The sequence below is a fragment of the Alligator mississippiensis genome, chromosome 5 (genome assembly GCF_030867095.1).
Source record: "Alligator mississippiensis isolate rAllMis1 chromosome 5, rAllMis1, whole genome shotgun sequence".
In the NCBI taxonomy this organism is placed as follows: Eukaryota; Metazoa; Chordata; order Crocodylia; family Alligatoridae; genus Alligator; species Alligator mississippiensis.
In genome coordinates this window covers 6,863,094-6,881,192 of record NC_081828.1, presented here as the reverse complement: position 1 = coordinate 6,881,192, position 18,099 = coordinate 6,863,094, and the positions used below count along the sequence as shown (strand labels likewise).

Sequence of the window (18,099 nt, the reverse complement as noted above, 5' to 3'; positions counted from 1 at the left end):
ATTAAATAAATTTTATGCAAGTTTCATGTTAACAGTGTTTAGACTCCAATACTCTGGTCCTATATTCCCAACTGGTCAGTGCTCCAGAGTTGGGCAAAAGAAGAGATTCAAGGACACCTTGGAGGCCAATCTGAAGACATGTGATATTAATATCAATACCTAGGAGACTTGAGCATCCCCAATGGCGCTGTGAAATACAAGGCGTTGACCATTTTGAGCAAACCCGCTTCCATATAGAGGCAGATAAGTGAGAGAGGCAAAAGGAAAGAGCCGTGGCCCGACATCACTCCTTCCTTATGTAACTATTTGCCACATCTGGAGTTGAGCATACATCTCTCAGATCAGCCTCCTCAGTCATCTGTGGATCCACTGACGACTTCCCTACTCGCTGGAAGACGAGCATGCTTGTATAGGGGGACTGCGGACAATGTTTGGGCGCTTCTTAAAGTCATTGGGTCTGTTGCCTGGTGAAGCGATTCCAAATTTGGTTGGGTGTTAGGAAAAACTCTAAACTCTTATTTCCTGATAATGTGTACATGGTAGAACCTAGGATCTGCAGTTATTGATCCAGGTGCGTTATGTCCCTCACAAACACAAACCCAGAACAGAGAGAGAGTATCTTCCTTCCCCCAAAGGCTTATTCCCCAAAGCCATGATGGTCAAAATATTTAAGGGTAAACAAAGCCACCAGAGACGAGACGGGGCACGTGACAAAGTTACGTTTTAGGTTCAAGTGGAGGTGCATTGTGTATGTCGCATGGATTTTTAAGTTTGCCTAGGAAATGTAGATGCTCATCATAGGAACTCAGGGGTGAAACTCTAGCCCTACAAAATAATTTTAACAATGACTTAAACAAGAGTTTCCCCTAAGAGTCCATATGCTCTAGATCAGTGGTTTTGTACCCTTTTTGCCTTTGTGGGCCCCTAAAAAATGTGAATGGAGGTGCGGACCCCTTTGGAAATTTTGTACGGAGATGCAGACTCCTTTGAATTGTAAGTGTGGAATTCACATGCTTTTGATTGATCACAGTCATCTTTTGCAGACCCCTTAGACATAGTCGGTGACCACAGGTTGAACGTGACTGCTCTAGGTGGTTGTGAAAGATCTTCCTGCACTGTGCTGTGCAGAGCTCAGACCTGTGTTCTGGATCACCATGGTCTGGGACAGACATTGCATAAACCGGATTGACCCAAATCAGTTAAGTCTGATACTGCATTCAACCAGGTTTATCTTAAACTAGTTTCAGCCATTTTGAAATGGGCTTATGGGCACTATACTTATGTTCTGTTACAGGTTTAAACTAGTTTATTTGTAATGTCTGTCTCTAGTCCATGCATCTAATGGACGTACACATACTCTTTGCTGCTCCAGGTACCAAACCCATGCAGGGATTAGAAATAATGTTTTGCTAGGTGGCAAATACACTTTGCAAGAGAAAGAGCTTATGCAAGTGGTGCCTGGTGCCACAGTGGAGCGAGTTGTCCTTTCGTTTGGGGAGGTAGCAGTTGCCAAGATGCTTCCTGGCATAAAACTAAGGCAGTGTAGGCGTGCATTTTTTTGGCTCTGGCTTGGAAAACCCCTCTGTGGCCACGTGATGTCTTCTCCCTGGAGTACTGGAAAGCTCTTTCCCTGTGCAGGGTGAGTGGGGCACCTGCCCCAGGTGCCAGCTTAAGGGGGATGCCAGACTCTTCCCCCCCCCACAACCCTGGAAGCATTTCTTCCAGCAGGTGCAGCCCCATGCCACCCAGCCTTAGAAGCCAGGCAGCCCTGTGTTTCATACTATATGGGGATGCAGTGGGCTTTGCTGCAGAATGGCTCCCTGGGCATTGTCCCTGGTGCCCTGTTTGCCCTACTGGGCACAGAACTGCTCCTCCCATGGCAAAAATGCTGGGAAGGGGTGCCATTCAATTCAACCCCTTCCCCCCAGGCACTGTGGGACAAAGGGATGCCTAGCTTCAATGGCTTGGCAGTCTGGGGCAGCGTCTGCCATAGCAAAGCCTCTCAATGGGGCAGGGGCATTTTTTCCCAGTTCACCCTGCTCCTCGGGGGAGTTTCCCTTCTTGCTCCCCAGCAAGCAGCACGCTTCCCAAGGCACTGCAGGAGCTCACTATGCCTCCAGCGCTACCCACTCTTAATGGGTTTTGGCATTTATCCTTACAAACTAGGCAGCCAAGGTGGGTCATCCCTCCCCCTCACCCAACCCCCCAAATGAATGCATAATATTCAACAGTGTCTGCGTAATTCACTTCGAAAAACAAACCGAGAATGAGTGGTTCAAAAGACGCTTTCCAGATTCATGAGGGTTTTCCTTTAACTAGCCCCTCCGTAGCGATGCGATGCGGGCGCTTGTGCAGCAATTAGCAGGACACGTTTGCGAGTGTTTAATGCCTGGAAATGCAAAATGACAAATACGAGCATTACGTTTCCTCTCTCGGTTTCCTTCCCTGGCTCTTACCAGGAACCAACTGCTTCGTGACCTACAGTCTAAGAACTTGGTGCATTTCTGCAGATCCTCGATAAGATATTTTTCTCTACTCAGAAATGCAGTTAAATTCTGCATTCCGAATACGTCCTGGCAGGCCCGGGATGCATTAGTATTCTGCTGGCAGCTGGCTGTAGGTAGGAATATTGTTTTTGTCCATAACCAGAGGGAACAATCAGACTAAGCCGTTCTCCGGCTATAAACCAGCCAAAGTAATTGGGTTTAATTTTAATTTTTGTAATAGCTTTAAATTAATAGGAGCAGCTGCTGCCACAGTGTGTGGGTGTCCTTTTCCAGAAGGCATCGAACAAAAAAGGAGGAAGAGTAAACAATAGTGCGTCTAGGACACAAAGGTTAATTCAAGAACTGAACGATGTCTCTTCGTTATCAAACGCTCAGTTGGTGATATCTAGTGCTGTGTCTCTTTTCTTTCTCCCCCTCCCCCCCCCTTTTTTTTTTAATTCCCAGATAAGATCTGAATCTGATTAGGCTCCTGTGTGTAAAGATGCGTTGTCGGTATCTAAACACTAACTCTCTTTCTCCATATGACTCACAAACAGATTAGCTGTGACAAAGTGCTGGGAGAGATAAGAATAGATTAGCACTGACAGGAGTACTATTATAATTATTTTTGGAAGATATGGTTTGAATTAAGAGTTTGGGTACTTTCTGCCTTGAGAGGGTAGATTTAAACCTGGGAACCGAGGTTGGTTTCTGCTGCTGTGTTAGACACCAGATAGTGAAATGTCAATACCAGATGTCCTAGACATTGAGATTAGCCATAATAGCCAAATGCAGCCATAAAGCGGTGTGTCAAAGTGGATAATAAAACAGATGCTTAGCTTCTATAATGAGGGGGAAAGGGAGTGAAATATCGAAAGTACATTTAATACATTAACCAAAGTTGTCCTAAACTTGCTTAAAAGTACAAAGTTATTGAACCAAGCAGAGCCATGTGTCATTCAAAACATTAACTATCCACAGATGAATTTCAATTAGCGCAGCCCTTTCTGGAATCCCAAATTTCTTTCTGCCCGTCTCATTTTACATGCAATTTTTTTATTGCATGAAGTAAGGCCTGCCCTTTGTTATTTCCCCATATGCTAATTTGGAAACAAATAAAGTTCAACGACTCAGCATTATACCATTTAAGCTTGCATTACGGTTTGAGAACAGGGAGCTAGAATACATTTACCCACTGCCATATCATCTGCTTGATTTGAGATCAAATGAGGGATGTCCTATTGCACTCCAGAGTCAGGGTGAATGATAGAAATATGTTCAGATACTTGAGGAACCTATTAGGTTTGGGTACGTTACGCAGACGGCTGGTAGCAGTTCTTTTCCCCACTCTACTTTTAAAAAATTGAAAAGTATTTTTTTTTCCATCTTTCACATTTGTGGCTTCAGAAATTATTTCCACTTGGTTAGCGCCGGATCTCCACGGTAAGGAAAAGTCTTACTAAACCCACAAATACCGAAGTAAGCTCTTGACGCCTGGAGTGTTCAAGAATCAGGGCAATAAAAAGGGGCAAATAATTCTTATTTCAACTCTAATTAACTGCATCACTGGCTCTTCTTTGTACTTTTCCAAGAACATTTCAGTTCCTTTCTGTTTCTCATTGTGGCTCCCATGTCTTACTGATCATACTCCTTAACTGCTGCTAATTGGCAAACACATCCCTTTGCATAATGAGAGGGTTTTGTTCTCTACTTCATATTAACAATGAAAGGCCAAAACTGATGCTCTGCTGTACTCCAGCTTCTCGGAAGTATTACAAAAAAAAAAAAAAAAAAAAAAGACACGTTACTATTGCTATGTCTATAAATCTCATTATGTTTTCCCTCCCCGTAATCCTAGTTTAGCTGAGATCTGCTACAATCATTAGATGAGAACTGTTTATAATATTGTATAATTGAATTAGTTGGAGTCTGCAGGACTATAGCGGTTTGTTGCCAAACACGGCTGGTAAATTAGTAGCATTAAATTGCAAGAACATGGTATGACTGGAGAATCTGCCTATCTAGATAAAGGTAGAGAACCTGTGTCCAAAGCAAAGAGTGGGCGTATATAGAGAGACTGAACAGCATCCGTCTATGGAACACAAACTGGGTTCATATCTGCAAAATATGTCACATTTCTATTGAGAAATAAGAGAACCGTTGAAACTGGGTGCATGAGAGAGTTCTGGCAGGGCTAAACATCGGCATTTATTACCCCCTTAGTACATGCAATATTGCTAACCTCAATGGAAGTTCCTCAACTATAGTTATTTATTATACTGCATTTGCATTTTGATATACATGGTGTCTAGGGCTACAGTCATCCACTCTGGAACTGGCCAAACTCCCCTTTCCTCCCTTACTTTTATAATCAGGGGTCAATTGGTTGCCTTAGGAGAGAGAATTGCTAGGGTTGTTCCACTACATGGGTCGTTCCACTACACTGCCACTCCTGTGTGACGTGCCTGTATATCTCCTTCCCAGTAAACTTGGTTGGGATACAGAAATGTCCTGAGGTTCAGCCCAGAGCCTGTCTTATGAACTATGCTTTACCCCCAGCCCTTAGACATGAAAGGCTAAACCGATCCTGCAGGCAAAGGTGCGACTTGCATAGAGTCTTCAAGCTACCTACCATGCTACACCGGTACCGGGCTGTGCTCGCAGCCCTGCCCGAACGAGCCAGTTTAAAGCAAGTCTGGGTATATCTATGTAAACTCTAACCACAGCAATGGTCAACAAACCTACCTCAAGCCTCGGTACCCAGACCTTTTTCATATAGTATATGAATGGGCTCCAAAGTGTCCTTTGAAGAGGTTGACTGGCCAGTTCTGCAGTGACACGTTTACTAGCCAGCTACTGATTTCTGAGCCAGTAAAACTTCCAGTTGGTTTCCATAATAAGTTTGAGATAGTTAGTCTTTCTGTAGCATTTAAACTGATGACATTTCTCATGCCTCTGTGTATGTGTATTTTGTTTTTGTTTTTTTTAGGCAAAGGCTGCCACCTAAAAATGTATATTATTATCGCTGTCCAGACCACAGGAAAAACTATGTCATGTCATTTGCTTTTTGCTTTGACCGAGAGGATGACATTTACCAATTTGCCTACTGCTACCCCTACACGTATACTCGGCTTCAACACTATCTTGACAACCTACAACGGAGGAACATGGACTACTTTTGCAGGGAATTGCTAGGACTCAGTGTGGTAAGTACTAAGCATGTTTGCTGACTGGTATGCTTCATTATGGATGTCTGCCCTTAAATGGTTATACAGTAACATTCATCATCCCTGCAAAAGTACACACACACATATTTGTTTTACTGCTATCAATGACACATGAGCCAGCTTGGTTGCATGGTGAAATATAGACAAATGCTAATTTAATTTCACATAAAATATCTCCTCTGCGACATGTAGTACAACACTAAAATTACCATGTAGGATCAATTCGCCTCTAAAGACATTAAATGAAGAAACCGAAACAGCTTTACTGAAGAAATTGGATTCCTGAAATCCTCTCTCCGTCCACGAGATCAGACTGCCTGTTCAGAAACCGATAGATTGCTTTGGGAGGAGGGTATATAGCCTTTATTATTAATGTACACATGCTATTTTTAATAAAAGAAATGTGCATTTATCTTAAATAAAGATGTTGATAGGTTTTGTGAAATGGGATTGATAGCCCCAGTCTGGATCAGACTGGCCCCGTGAAAAATACAGTGCCACCATAGTTAGCTTAAACAGACACGGCTTGTGGAGACTACACGCATTCTTGCACCCCAATGCGGGGTTCTTCCCGGGCAGGATTAGAGCAGGGTTTGTGGGTAAGGACAGGTTTCTGTTCTTCGGGCCGTAACAGTTCTTTGTATAAAAGTATCACCAGCCTCAAACAGTCTCAATGCCCAACTCAAGCCCCAAGAATCATTACATTAGTTTAGAAATTCTGAGGATTTTATTTAGTTTTTCTTAATAGATGTTGGGGTGTTTTTTTAATTTTGCCCTCTGCTATCTAAGCCTTTCTAGTATATTTGCCTTGCATCAGGGCACGCTTGCCTCACGTTTTTAGACTTCTTCTCTGCGATCACAAATGCAAGCCAGTTTCTATTGACTTGTTGATATTAAAAAGCCCCTGAAACTCTCATTTAGTTCCCTGACTCCAGCAGCTGGAGCTTGAAATTAAAAACCCACCAGATACCTGGGGACTCGTGATAAAGCCGTGAGAATAGTAAAGGGCCTTGTGCCTCAGAGCGGGCAGCCTGGCTGTTGTCACTCGCTCTAAAGCCATTCGCAAATAAAATCAAAAACGAAATGAAGAATTAACAGAAGAAAACATCATGCCAACCTTGTTGTCGACAAGGCAAAATTTTTGGTTAAAAGAACACTATTTAAGTATTCCTGACTGACAGTAATTATTAATCTCCTCAATTAGGAGGCCCAACAATTATAAAGGGGAGGGGAAAATATTTAATAACGAAGCAGAAGTCCTGAGGGGGTGGGAGAAGCAAACTTAATCATTCTGATTTTGGTGGGGTTTAACCATTAATCTTGGAGGATACGACTGTCATTAGTTTTGTAACACAAACCTGCTTTTTGTTTCCATTCTCACTCTTTGAAATACAGCACATAAAACAGTCACGTTTGCATGTTCATCAAAACGGGGATCTAGCTGATTAAGACAGAGCTATGTGGATTTGTCTTTTATCTGCGTTTCAAGAGGCATCTCTCTACTTTCAAATCCAGTTCCAGTTGCCTTACAAGGAGCTACTAAATAAGAGTTTTCACAGTTCGGAAAACTAAACAAGCAGATGCCTTTCAAAATATGTTGTCCATAAGTCCAGATTTTATATCTATATGTGCATACACGGTATGTTTTACTGAACTAGGTGCGGTAACGTTTTGGAGCTCACCAGACTGATCCGTATGAAAAGCTTCTATGTTAGGCTCACGATGTAATCCCTGTAAGTATTAGTAACATGGAAATCTCAGAGCATTTCTGGCTTTTCTCTGTAGGACCATCCTAGAACAGCTTGGGTACTTGGTGTCTTTGCTGAGCTTGAATAGATAATTTCCATAAATTCACTATGACTTTAAATATTTAAAGTGGCGTGTTTGTTTTGCTTGCCTGCAACCTTACATTGTGAAAAAATAGGATTCTTAAGGAAGCTGGATGCCATGTAGCTTCAAAGAAGAAGGGGACTGGTCTTTAAATGACTGAATGTCATACAGGATGGTTTTAGAGGTCAGAAACAAGGCTCTCAATCCCTTTGCTGAGCCTTTCATGCAAGATGAAAGGTTGAGATTGGTGTAAAAGGGCCCTCAAAAGCCCTGATTCCAGCTCAGGGAAGTAACCCTGATAGATGAGCTCCTGCTTCCAGGCCTTTGCTGTCAGGGCAAGCTCTGGGGATCCTTTTGCAGGGTAGGACTCCAGCACAATTACTGATCTGCTGAGCAATGCTCCACAGAGAAGCATAGGAGTGGGAGGATGCAAAAATTGCTGAAGGGTTGCAGAGATACTTCAGAGTTTGTGTTGCATTGCACATAATCTTACCATAGACCTTTATGTTGTGTAATAGTAAAATTCAACCCACAAGAAGCTGTGCTCAGCTCATAGTCTGGAGCCTTCCCGAGTGCACGTTCTCGTGCCTTTCAGCTTTCCAAGGTAATCTGATCTATAATCTAATTTCATCTTTTCTCTAAAACCAAAACTCTTTCGCAGTTAGTGCCTTAAATACTTTCAATAATTCTGTGAAAATTGAAAGGGAAACATCAGCATGGGACATGCAGTTGTCATTAGACCGCAGAATGGCATAATGGTACGCAGCCAAATGGCAATGATTCCCACTGCTCGTGTGAATGGGTAACTTCGCCGTTCTATTTTTGACCTTTAATGTTTATACTCTTTGCCTCGGAGAGCTATCCAGCCTCCTAGATGAGCCAAATGATCTTGAAAATAGCTTATCCTATAAGCTTGTTATCATGGATTCATAGGTATCATTTACGCTGCCATTTTCGTCTCGCCATTATTGGCTCTGAATAACTTTCGGCTTTGTTTCCTCAAATCCAAGAACAAATTCAAAATCTGGGGGAAAAAAAATGTTGATTGATGCAGATAGTTAGATTGCAGAGTCCGTGTCTGTCATCTTGGTGTTTATTTTACAATATTGGGCATCATTTAACGAAGAATGATCTTTGTACGTTTGTGAAAAGCTGAAGGCACGTACAATATAGGTATGAATATGATGGAAAATTGTTGTTCTAGCCATACATTTTGGTACAGATATCTGTAGCGTTATAAGTAACATTTCACTTTTGGCAGAGTTTGCGAGTGGGTAATTGCTCAAGGTTGGGAATTGAAATTATCTGCATGTAGTCCAAGTATCTGGACATTTCAGGAGACTGGTTCCTCTACCAATATTGCTCTGATCACACACTCTAAATTAAATGAGCTTACTGAGCTTGGCTCAGCTCCTGTGGTCCACTTTACAAATCACCACTCACTTGGCAATATTTTCATTATTCACTCAAAAGAGAGCCAAGATTAATTGGAGACAGACACTTCCTCTCAGCCCATTAGGCAATGGTGCTTCCAAATTACAGTTGAGGTGTATTATGACTGCACATATAAACCAGAGGCCTCAGAGGATATGCCCAATGTGCAGAGAATATGGAATTCTGTTAAATTAAATATTAAATGTACATATTTTAAAACAGGAAGGCAATATGTCTAATGTAGAGGTCTGTCAGTGAGCCTGCCTCTCCTGATGTGAGATGCGGACCGAAAAGAGACTAGAATACCCACGCTGGTTTGGTGTATTTCTCTTAATTTCGCTGGTGTTCCTCCTGAATTATGCCGGCACAAGTGAGATCACAATCTGACTTGGACCTGTGAAACTATCCACCAGATGTCACATTGCTGGCTCATTGATCAAATATCCCTTGCTTGCCGTGTAAATGGTTGGACGTGTCAGTAAAAATAGCCAGTCAGCAGTATTGATATTGACTGGTCCATTTTTAACTGCTCGGTTATGACTGGTTTGAAGCATGAAGCAGAGAAAATAGTCAATTTTTCTAAGGTTAAATTTCCCATTTCTGCGCTCAGTGTTAGGTTATGTAATAACAGTCCTTTAAAAGAAAGCTACACTCTACTTCTTTGGACAAAAAATGGGAGTTTTAGGCCTCGGTGTGATACATCCTATTTTTAAAATCATATTTGTGTACGATTTTGTGGTTTCCAATGGATCTAACTGCAACTAGGTTAAAATGTCATCTAAATGCAATTTGTGACAATTTACTCGGTCTGGAAAAAATCCACAGAAACTGTAGTAAAGAAAAGTATGCCAAACTTTCTCATTTTTCCGGAAAGTAAGAGTGCTTTTACGTGTAAGTTTAAGGCGCATTCATTTCATTTAGCAATATATCTATTTACTCTCACAATATTGCTGCTGTTTTTCCTAGCTTTGATAACATAAAGAGCATTCCTAAGCTAAATGCCAGCTTTAAGTGCTGGAACAGATATTTTCCTAGCCAGATTGGATATCGGCATGAGCAGAATTGGACCTGAAAATGATGAAACGAAGGAAAAATGTTTTCTTCCTTGAGTGAACTATTGCTCTAAATATATATTTTTATTGTACTAGGATTCTAGGTATTTTTGTGACTCTGTGTGGGAAGGGAGAGGGGGGAGAGATTGAGGCAGATAAAACAATATTAAGCTGTTGTGCCATCTGATTTTAGGAGGATATACTCATCAGAACTACTGGGAAGTTTTACTTATAACTTTATAGCACATTTATAGTCCATTCCTGTTACCATCAAATTCCCTACCTGTCAGTGCAATGCTCTGTGCTACCTAATGACCCTTTTCTGAGCTAATTTTTAATATGATGAATACAACTAATAAAAGTCGGTATTAGGTACTTAAAATATTCTATTTGGCAGCACCCCTGGGATGCCAGACACTTTGCAGATCTGCAGGAAGTTTCCTGCACCAAATAGCTCAAAGTCTTAAGACTTGACCTTAAATCTTAAGGTCAAAGAAGCTGCGTAGGAAGCCTTTTGATTGTTGCAAGATACCATGTTTGATTAGGATGAGCACAATTAGAATGATTTCCTAATGCGGAAATTGCGTTGGGATGATTAAAAAGAAAGTGCTGTGGCTTAAGGAACCAGAAGTATCCATGAAGAAATCAAATGGTCCCTGGTCATTAATATTGCCTATGTTTCTCACACATGCAAGATCAGTTTTACTTAAGTGCCAGAAATAGCATTGATTCATATAGGAAGCTCATTCCCAGAGGGATTTGCATAACTTGTTTATCGCAGTGTTTTCCTTTTGCGGAGGAACAGATCATAAATCAGACAGAAAAATAATTGTCAACTTCAGTCAACTTTGCAGCTCACTTATTGTAACAGCAGCTCTTGCACAGCCCGTTCCAAAAAAAGATAGTGGTTGAAACTTTGGAATAGAGAAACTTTGTGCTTAATGACTCTGGGATTCGAAAGCAGAATTAGTGATAGGAAACAGGATCTATCTTAGGGAGAAAAAAACCTGCTTCCTGGCAAAATGATAAAATAAACAGGTCATTCTGTCCTCCATCTATAAAAGCCCATTTCAAATCTAGGGCCCTGGCCATGTCTTCCCTTCCTCCCTCTTTATGGCCTTGTGTGAGAGATGGGGTAGGGCCTGCAGATAAAAGACAGTCAGAGACTCCAGACTATAGAAGCACTTACAGAGCAGCCAAGACTGGGACTCCCAGTACGTTTTGCAAATTTCCTATAGCTTGGACTGGGTTTTTTCTGCCCTGTAATTGGCTTTTTGCTCAAACTTTCCTTCCTTCTCCCTTGCTCATTAGTTCAGCCTCATGCCACTTAATCATCTTCTCTTTGCTTATCTTTCCATTGTCCCTTATCTTTACTCTTTATTTCCCACTGAGATGACTGCCTCCCAAGCAAACCCACAGAAGACATTGTGGCATTCACATGGTGTTTGGTTCCATCCACGTGTTCCTGGTGTTCGTGTATTGTTTCCCTTCCTTCCGTCTGTCTCTTTTGTTTAGCTTGTAAGCGCTGTAGGGCAGAATCTCCCTGCTTAGCTCAGCTCGGGCCCATTCTTGGTAGGCTCATAGACACCACCATGATCCATACGATTAATAATATCATCCTATTCAAATAGGCAGCCTATGATGCTGCATGGACATGAGCGTGAAGATTACCCATAGCTTTCCATTATTTAATAAGCGCTTAGGGCTTTGAGGACATGTTATTCCAGCAACCAGTGCAGTACACTAGATTGACTTCACTTTCATGTCCAGAAACAGTTTTTCGTCTTGCATAGCAGAGAACAGACCAATAATTATCCAACCGACAGTGCTGTTGAACATACTTGCATATGGGGGGAATGTTGCAATATGAAGCCATTAGCTCCCTGGGGCACTTTTACTGCATTGACTCTGCGGGAATTTTGGCAGTATCTGAGTTGGATTTTGTTGGGCTCTCCAAGATGGTGATTGTATAAAGCTCTTGTAAAGCTATATTTTTACTATATTTCTGTAATCTCTGATTACAGACCCAAAAGATGGTGACCCTAGGATACTTTTCCTGTCGGGCTGTGAGTTTGGGATTTAAGGCTGCCTAAAAGATGTTAAGACTTTTTATAACAAAGAGTTGGATTTGCTGCACACAGAGGGAGGTTACTTATATGTTTAGCTTTGTACTTTTTATCTGAAGCTCTGTCTACCTTTGACAGGCCAATATGCATCCTGCTCATATGCATAGGGGCTGATCTTTCAGTAGGGCGAACACTTTGGTTCTGATGTGATAAGGTAATTGAGCCCAGGCTTGAAGTTGAGCATGGGCTTAAGAGTCCCTTTGAAGTCCACGGCACTACTTCCATGCTTAATGTTCAGCAGGGGTATAGGTTGTAGCCGTGGTAGTCTAAGAACATAAGCAGACAAGGTTCCTTGTGTGCATATGATATCTTTTATTAGACCAACCCAAATAGTTGGAGAATAGTTATGAAGCAAGCTTTCAGGTTCAAAAACCCTTCGTCAGGTTCAGCATGCACTTTAATGCTTTTCTGGTCCTTAGGCCTTCACAGGCTCAAGCCCAAAGAGACTTTTGCAGCCAGCCACAGGGAGCACTACCTGTGCAGCACCATGTATATAGCAGCAGCATAAACCATCCCACCTCAGCTAGCAACTGAGCCCATTCCCCAACTGAGCCCATTCCCCAACACTGCAGGCCAAAGAGGAAACACGGCCTTTGCAGTGTTCCTTAAGAATAACAGCTTGGGCTGCCTGCTCAGCTTTCTGAGTTGATTTGAAGACATTCATTTTGCTCTAGAAAGCCTTAAATGGTTTTCCTGTCTAACCGTTCCTCTTTCTCAGAAGATTTTTCCACAGCTGATGTCAAGAGTCACCTGAGATAGGGCCCTGTAGGAATAAAGAGCAGGGCTGACCAGTGGAACTGGCATTTCTTTACTGCATGGATATAAATCAGATTCAATACCAGATGGCAGTAACTTGCATTAAACTAGCTGTCCAGCACCCAAAAGAGATCTGCTGGATGAAACTGGTGGACATTATGGCAAAAATAAAGAACTATTCATTTGCTTCCATAATGATGGCGGTATAAGTTGTTTTTTGTTATAATCTATCTGACTATAACTGGTATTTTTACCTCCTCCGCTCATCCACCTTCCTTCTTCCTTCACCTGTCAGATCACCTATAAAACTAAATGGCCAGTGAATTTGAAGCTAAGGAGAGGATGCCTATGGGCCAGATTTGAGGATACAGGTTGGTACCAGGTTGGTACAGTGCTGCTCTATATCTGCTCCCATCCTGAATGCTTCATTGGGAGGTTGTCTAGTCTAGTGCATGTGTTGAGCAACCTTCTGAGGTAGCCCCACAGTCTCATCACGGCAGTCATAGTCAATCAGCCTTCTGGGCTGTCTCATAAGTCTCATTGACTATCAGGCTTAGGCCCAATGTAATGAGGAAACTCAGCAATTCCTGAAGATATTCTATTAAGCACCTGCGTAATTCAGTGCATCTTCATGCCATCAGGGCCTTGCAGTAAGAAAACAGGGTGACCAGAATCTGTCTTTGGACACATTTTCTTCCAGAATCTGTTGCCACATTACAGTTGTTTGGGTATGCACATCTACAGTAGAGAATAAGGGAGGGTGGGGGGTGTCTTCAAAATGAAAAATAGTAGAAATTTAAATTGTACATCCTAAAATAATGGTACAAGAGTTGGATGCAATCTTTGCATGCTTGTTTAAAGCAAACACTGTATTAATATAAGATTAATGTGTTTGAGAAAGAAATGAATTCCCAGAGTGCATTTAATGGGGGTCACTTCAGTGCAGGGAAATAAAACCCTCTTTTATGTTTGTTTGTTTTTTAAATTTATTTTTATTTTAACAATTTAAACACAAATATTGTAACCAGACAAATCCTGGGACTACAATGTATATGGAGAGGGAAAAAGATAGTTTCACCGTAAATTGCTCTAACTGAACAAGTTTTCAAAAATGACTTGACAAACATTTATCCTGTCTAATTCTGTCCACTTGGCTGTCAATTGATTCTTTCGTGCTTTGTCTGCAGCTTCCTGGGAAGGCGAGTTCAGGGTGGGGGAAAAGGAGAACAGTCACATTAGCTATAGCCCAGGGCTTAGATCATAACAGCGTTGTGACTTATGTCAGTTTTGTCTCCCAGTGCAGGTTATGCAGGTGTCTGAAGCAGATGATCAGCTCTTCCCAAGCAGTTGTTGCAATAGGTAGAATTACAGAGTCTCACCACTTGTTGGTCTGGGGACCAGTAACAACCTTTTTGAACTAATCAAATAGCTGCCGTGGGATCAGGGCTGGCTTTACAGGTGGGCGACTACCCAGGGCACTGTGGTCAGGGGGATGCCACATGTGTGCACGCGCACACACACACACACTCACACACACACACCCTGCACTCACTGCACTGCTTTCCCTCCACACCACCCCAGATTGATCTCCACCCCAGGCCGGAGGAGCAGTGCCCAGCCCAGCGCACTACTCCCACCTCCAACTGCTGCTCAGAAGGATCCGGGCTGGGCACGTGCGGGCAGGGTGGTGCATGCTCCAATCCACCTGCCTTACTTCTGCACAGTAGCAGCAGTGCCTGTCTACCTGCCTGCCTGACACACCATACAGTTCCGCCTCCCCACTAGACGGTGCGCCATGCCTTTCCCTCTGCCTGTAGCAGTGCCGCTAACATTTTCCCTAAGGCCAGCTCTCTCTGGGATAGAAGCAGACACATAACACCTACACCAGTATGGTTATACCCTTGATTCTTCTGGTAGCTGTACACCAGATTCTAGAAAGCTATACTGGTAAAGGGCTGTGCCTTGCGTGGCTTTCCTTCTGTACATGGTTTTAAATGTGTGGTAGGTCTAGGCATTCAGGATGTAAAGAGATGTCTCCTTTGAGGCTGTCCTGACTGTCCTTCCAAACTGCAATATGGCCCCTCTGCCCCTTGGTAACCAGTGGGAGCCCAGAGCCTGACAGGCTTAGCCCTGGAATGACTCACAGGGTGCTGACAGATGTGCAGGCCCCTGCTCTAACTCATGGTGCTTTACATAAAGCACCATGTGTTAGAGCATCCCCCCCCCCGTACCCAACAGTCATTTTCCTGTTGCATTGGGAGGGATGGGGGGGATCAAGCCTGGCTGCAGGAGAGCAGCCAGCTGAGGAGCTTTCCCTTCCTCTCCCCCCCTCCCCACTCCAGGGCTGTCAACAGTAAGGCAGGGGAGAGGAAGAAGCCAACAGGAGTAAGCTTCTGGCTGTGGTTTGCCTGGCCTGAGCTGTAATGGGAAGGGTTGGGGAGGGGGAGACCTGAGCCGGGGGGTGGTGCTCTGATCCACCCTCCCTTCCTCCAGCTCAGGCCGGACAAACCTCAACTGGCAGCTCCCTACTCTTGACTTCCTCCTCCCTCTTCCCCTTTCTTCTTGCTGATGGCTCTGGGAATGGGGCTAGGCTGCATCACCCCAGACCAGAAAGTGTGATAAATTAACCCTAGGGAACACACGTTCCCTTTGGCACTCTAAAGAAGAGTCCCTTTATCTGATCCCTCGTTTGATGAGGGTTATTTTTTCACACATTTGGCTGTGTGAAACATTTTTCACACTTTAAAAGCTCTCTGCAGCTGTACATGTGTCACAGCACAGCTGAAGAGCACTTTCAGGGGGCTGATTGTGCAAAAAATGTAACTTCTGCCTGTGCCTACAATTAACTTGAATTATCTCTGATTAATTTAGAGGTACAAAGTATCATCCTGGGTGGGGGAAGGGGGAGCAGTGGCAGGGGGGGCAAGCAGTATGAGGGGTAGGGGAAGTGGGAGGCTAGTGCTTGGGGGGGGAGGTTCAGGCCTGGCGAGTAGGGAGCAGGCAGCAGGGGTGCAACTAGATGCGGAGCAAGTGGAAGGGCATACAGGTACAGGGGGAGAGACATGGGCAGAGGCCGGGGGGAAAGGGGCAGGGGGTATGGTCTTTTGCCCCTTGCTTTTGCTTTCCCTGCCACAGCATTGGGGTGGGGGGAGGAGGGGATAAATTTGAGATGGCTTTCCATTTAATATATTCTATACATGGACAATTATAACACATCTATAATTTTCCAGGTATAAAATCTAATTATGGGGGGGTTGTCTTAAGTTTAAAGTCATCTTGAATCAGGGTAAGTATGCTGAACAAATTTTTCATCAAACCAAAATGCTGTACACTAATCAGCAGCAGCACAAGGGCTTTTGATGTAAAACAATAGGAATTTATTTGAAAGTATCTCTGGGAACAATGCAATGTGGTATTTAAATGTTTTAGGAAATATTCTTAGAAATATGTCTTAAATGGGGGAACCAGTCATAGGGATACATGGGAAGGACTTCATTCTATGACAACAATCCCCCTTTTCATGTTTGCAGACAGCAGCTGAGCTCCATACTGTGGCAGCAGAGCACAATCTGAGAAAAATGAATAATGATTGAAAAGGTCTTGGTTACAGGTTGACATTTTCAAAGAAAAAAGCAGCCATGGGCCAAAAGTCAAAAGTTTTCTCTCTGAATACTTTGGGATTCTGGGCATAATTTTCTAGTGAAAATATTTATTGTTCCCGACTGTTTTACTTAGTATTCTAAAAATGTGGAACTTGCAAGAGGATGGAACATGAGAATAATCCATGTTATTACATCTGTTTTCATAAATATGCCCAAAAGCAAAATCGTTTTCATAGATAAGATTTTCCTTATTTTTAAAACTCTTTATTGTGAATTCCCTATTCACTACAACCCAATTTGTCACACAGGTGTTATTTAGTTAAGTTTCAAGTGGATGACTAGTAGCTGAGAATTAGATAGGGTTGTTTTTGTGTTTTTTTCATGTTTTTAGTTTTACATCGGTTCTTGCATTGAAGTAGATTATAATAATGCATTCATATATGTCATAGTTGTTTCAACTTTTTTAAAAATTTCATTAAGTAATATTTCACCTAAGCTGGGCAGAATTACAATATTAACCAGTCTTGTATGTATTTGGTAAAGCTGCCCATTTTCCCAGCAGGGAAAGGGAAATCTCATAAGTAAAAAACCCACAGGCATTCAGAAGTTTATAGAACCTTTCCCTCAAATGTTTTATTGACGCCAGTGAATAAATGCTCACCACATTCTTCTTATATACATAGTGACACCCCCATTTTACACAGATGGAAACTGGTGTATAAAGCAGTTGGTTTAGACAGCAAGTCTATAGCAGAGAGTTAGAGCCCAAGACTATGAGCTCCTGCAGACAGGAGAATGCCGGTGTGTATGTCTGAAGCTATTACAGAACTGAGGTCCCATTCTCCTTTACTGTAGATGGTACACCCTGCTCGAGGGATTCATCTCACTTCCTCACGTAACACTTCAGCATGTAATTTCATAGAGCTGAAAGCCCGAGTCCTTCTAAAAGATCTCAATCCAGAATTTTCAAAAGCACTAGGCTCCAATTTAAGCTACAGTTTGAGCTCTTTTGAAAATTTGGCCCCGTCTGTGGGTACTGAGCCTTGGAAAATCGGATCTGTAACATTTAAGGAAATATTTAGAAATCAACTCTGCTAGTTTTGCAGAATTCACATGATTTAAGCTTTTAAGGTCTCTCTTTTTCCCACTTGCTTACTGAAAGTGAAAAATGACCAGTAAGGTGTTAGGTCTGATAGGAAAATTATAGAAACATCAGGGATGACTGATTTAGGGCACTTTATAGTTTAAAAGCAGAAGACTGAAATAGAGGGTAGAGGTATAGTGTTAGAAAAGCAGGAGTTATGTTGGCACGCCAGAGAGGCATATCAAGCCATCCACCAAGCTCATGCATTAGATGCAAATCCAGAATATGAATATTTCAACATTGCAAAGGTAATGAGCACAACAAGAATGGCATTAGCAGGTAATGCCAGAAGTGGTAGGTTATAATGAATTATGTTACATAAGGAACCAGTAGCCATAGGGCTGAGGATAGTCCATCATTCATAATCTTACTGTTAACAATTCCAGGGTAGCTTCTTTCACCTGGATGATCTGGTACATAACGTTACTAAAAAGCAAAAAGA

At 42.5% G+C, this 18,099-nt stretch overlaps 1 protein-coding gene across 3 annotated transcripts in view; it reads left to right on the top strand.

Moving 5' to 3' along the window:
* LOC102572691 (BEN domain-containing protein 5) overlaps nucleotides 1-18,099 on the top strand; it is a 1,452,508-nt gene that overhangs the window by 619,603 nt on the left and 814,806 nt on the right. For all 3 annotated transcript variants that reach the window (XR_009462307.1, XM_059727817.1, XM_059727816.1), the window contains exon 5: nucleotides 5,476-5,692. Coding sequence is in view for 2 of the 3 variants with exons in the window: in XM_059727817.1 (XP_059583800.1) it covers nucleotides 5,476-5,692 (217 nt within the window). In the remaining variant the exon portion in view is untranslated. The remainder of the gene's footprint in view (nucleotides 1-5,475; nucleotides 5,693-18,099) is intronic.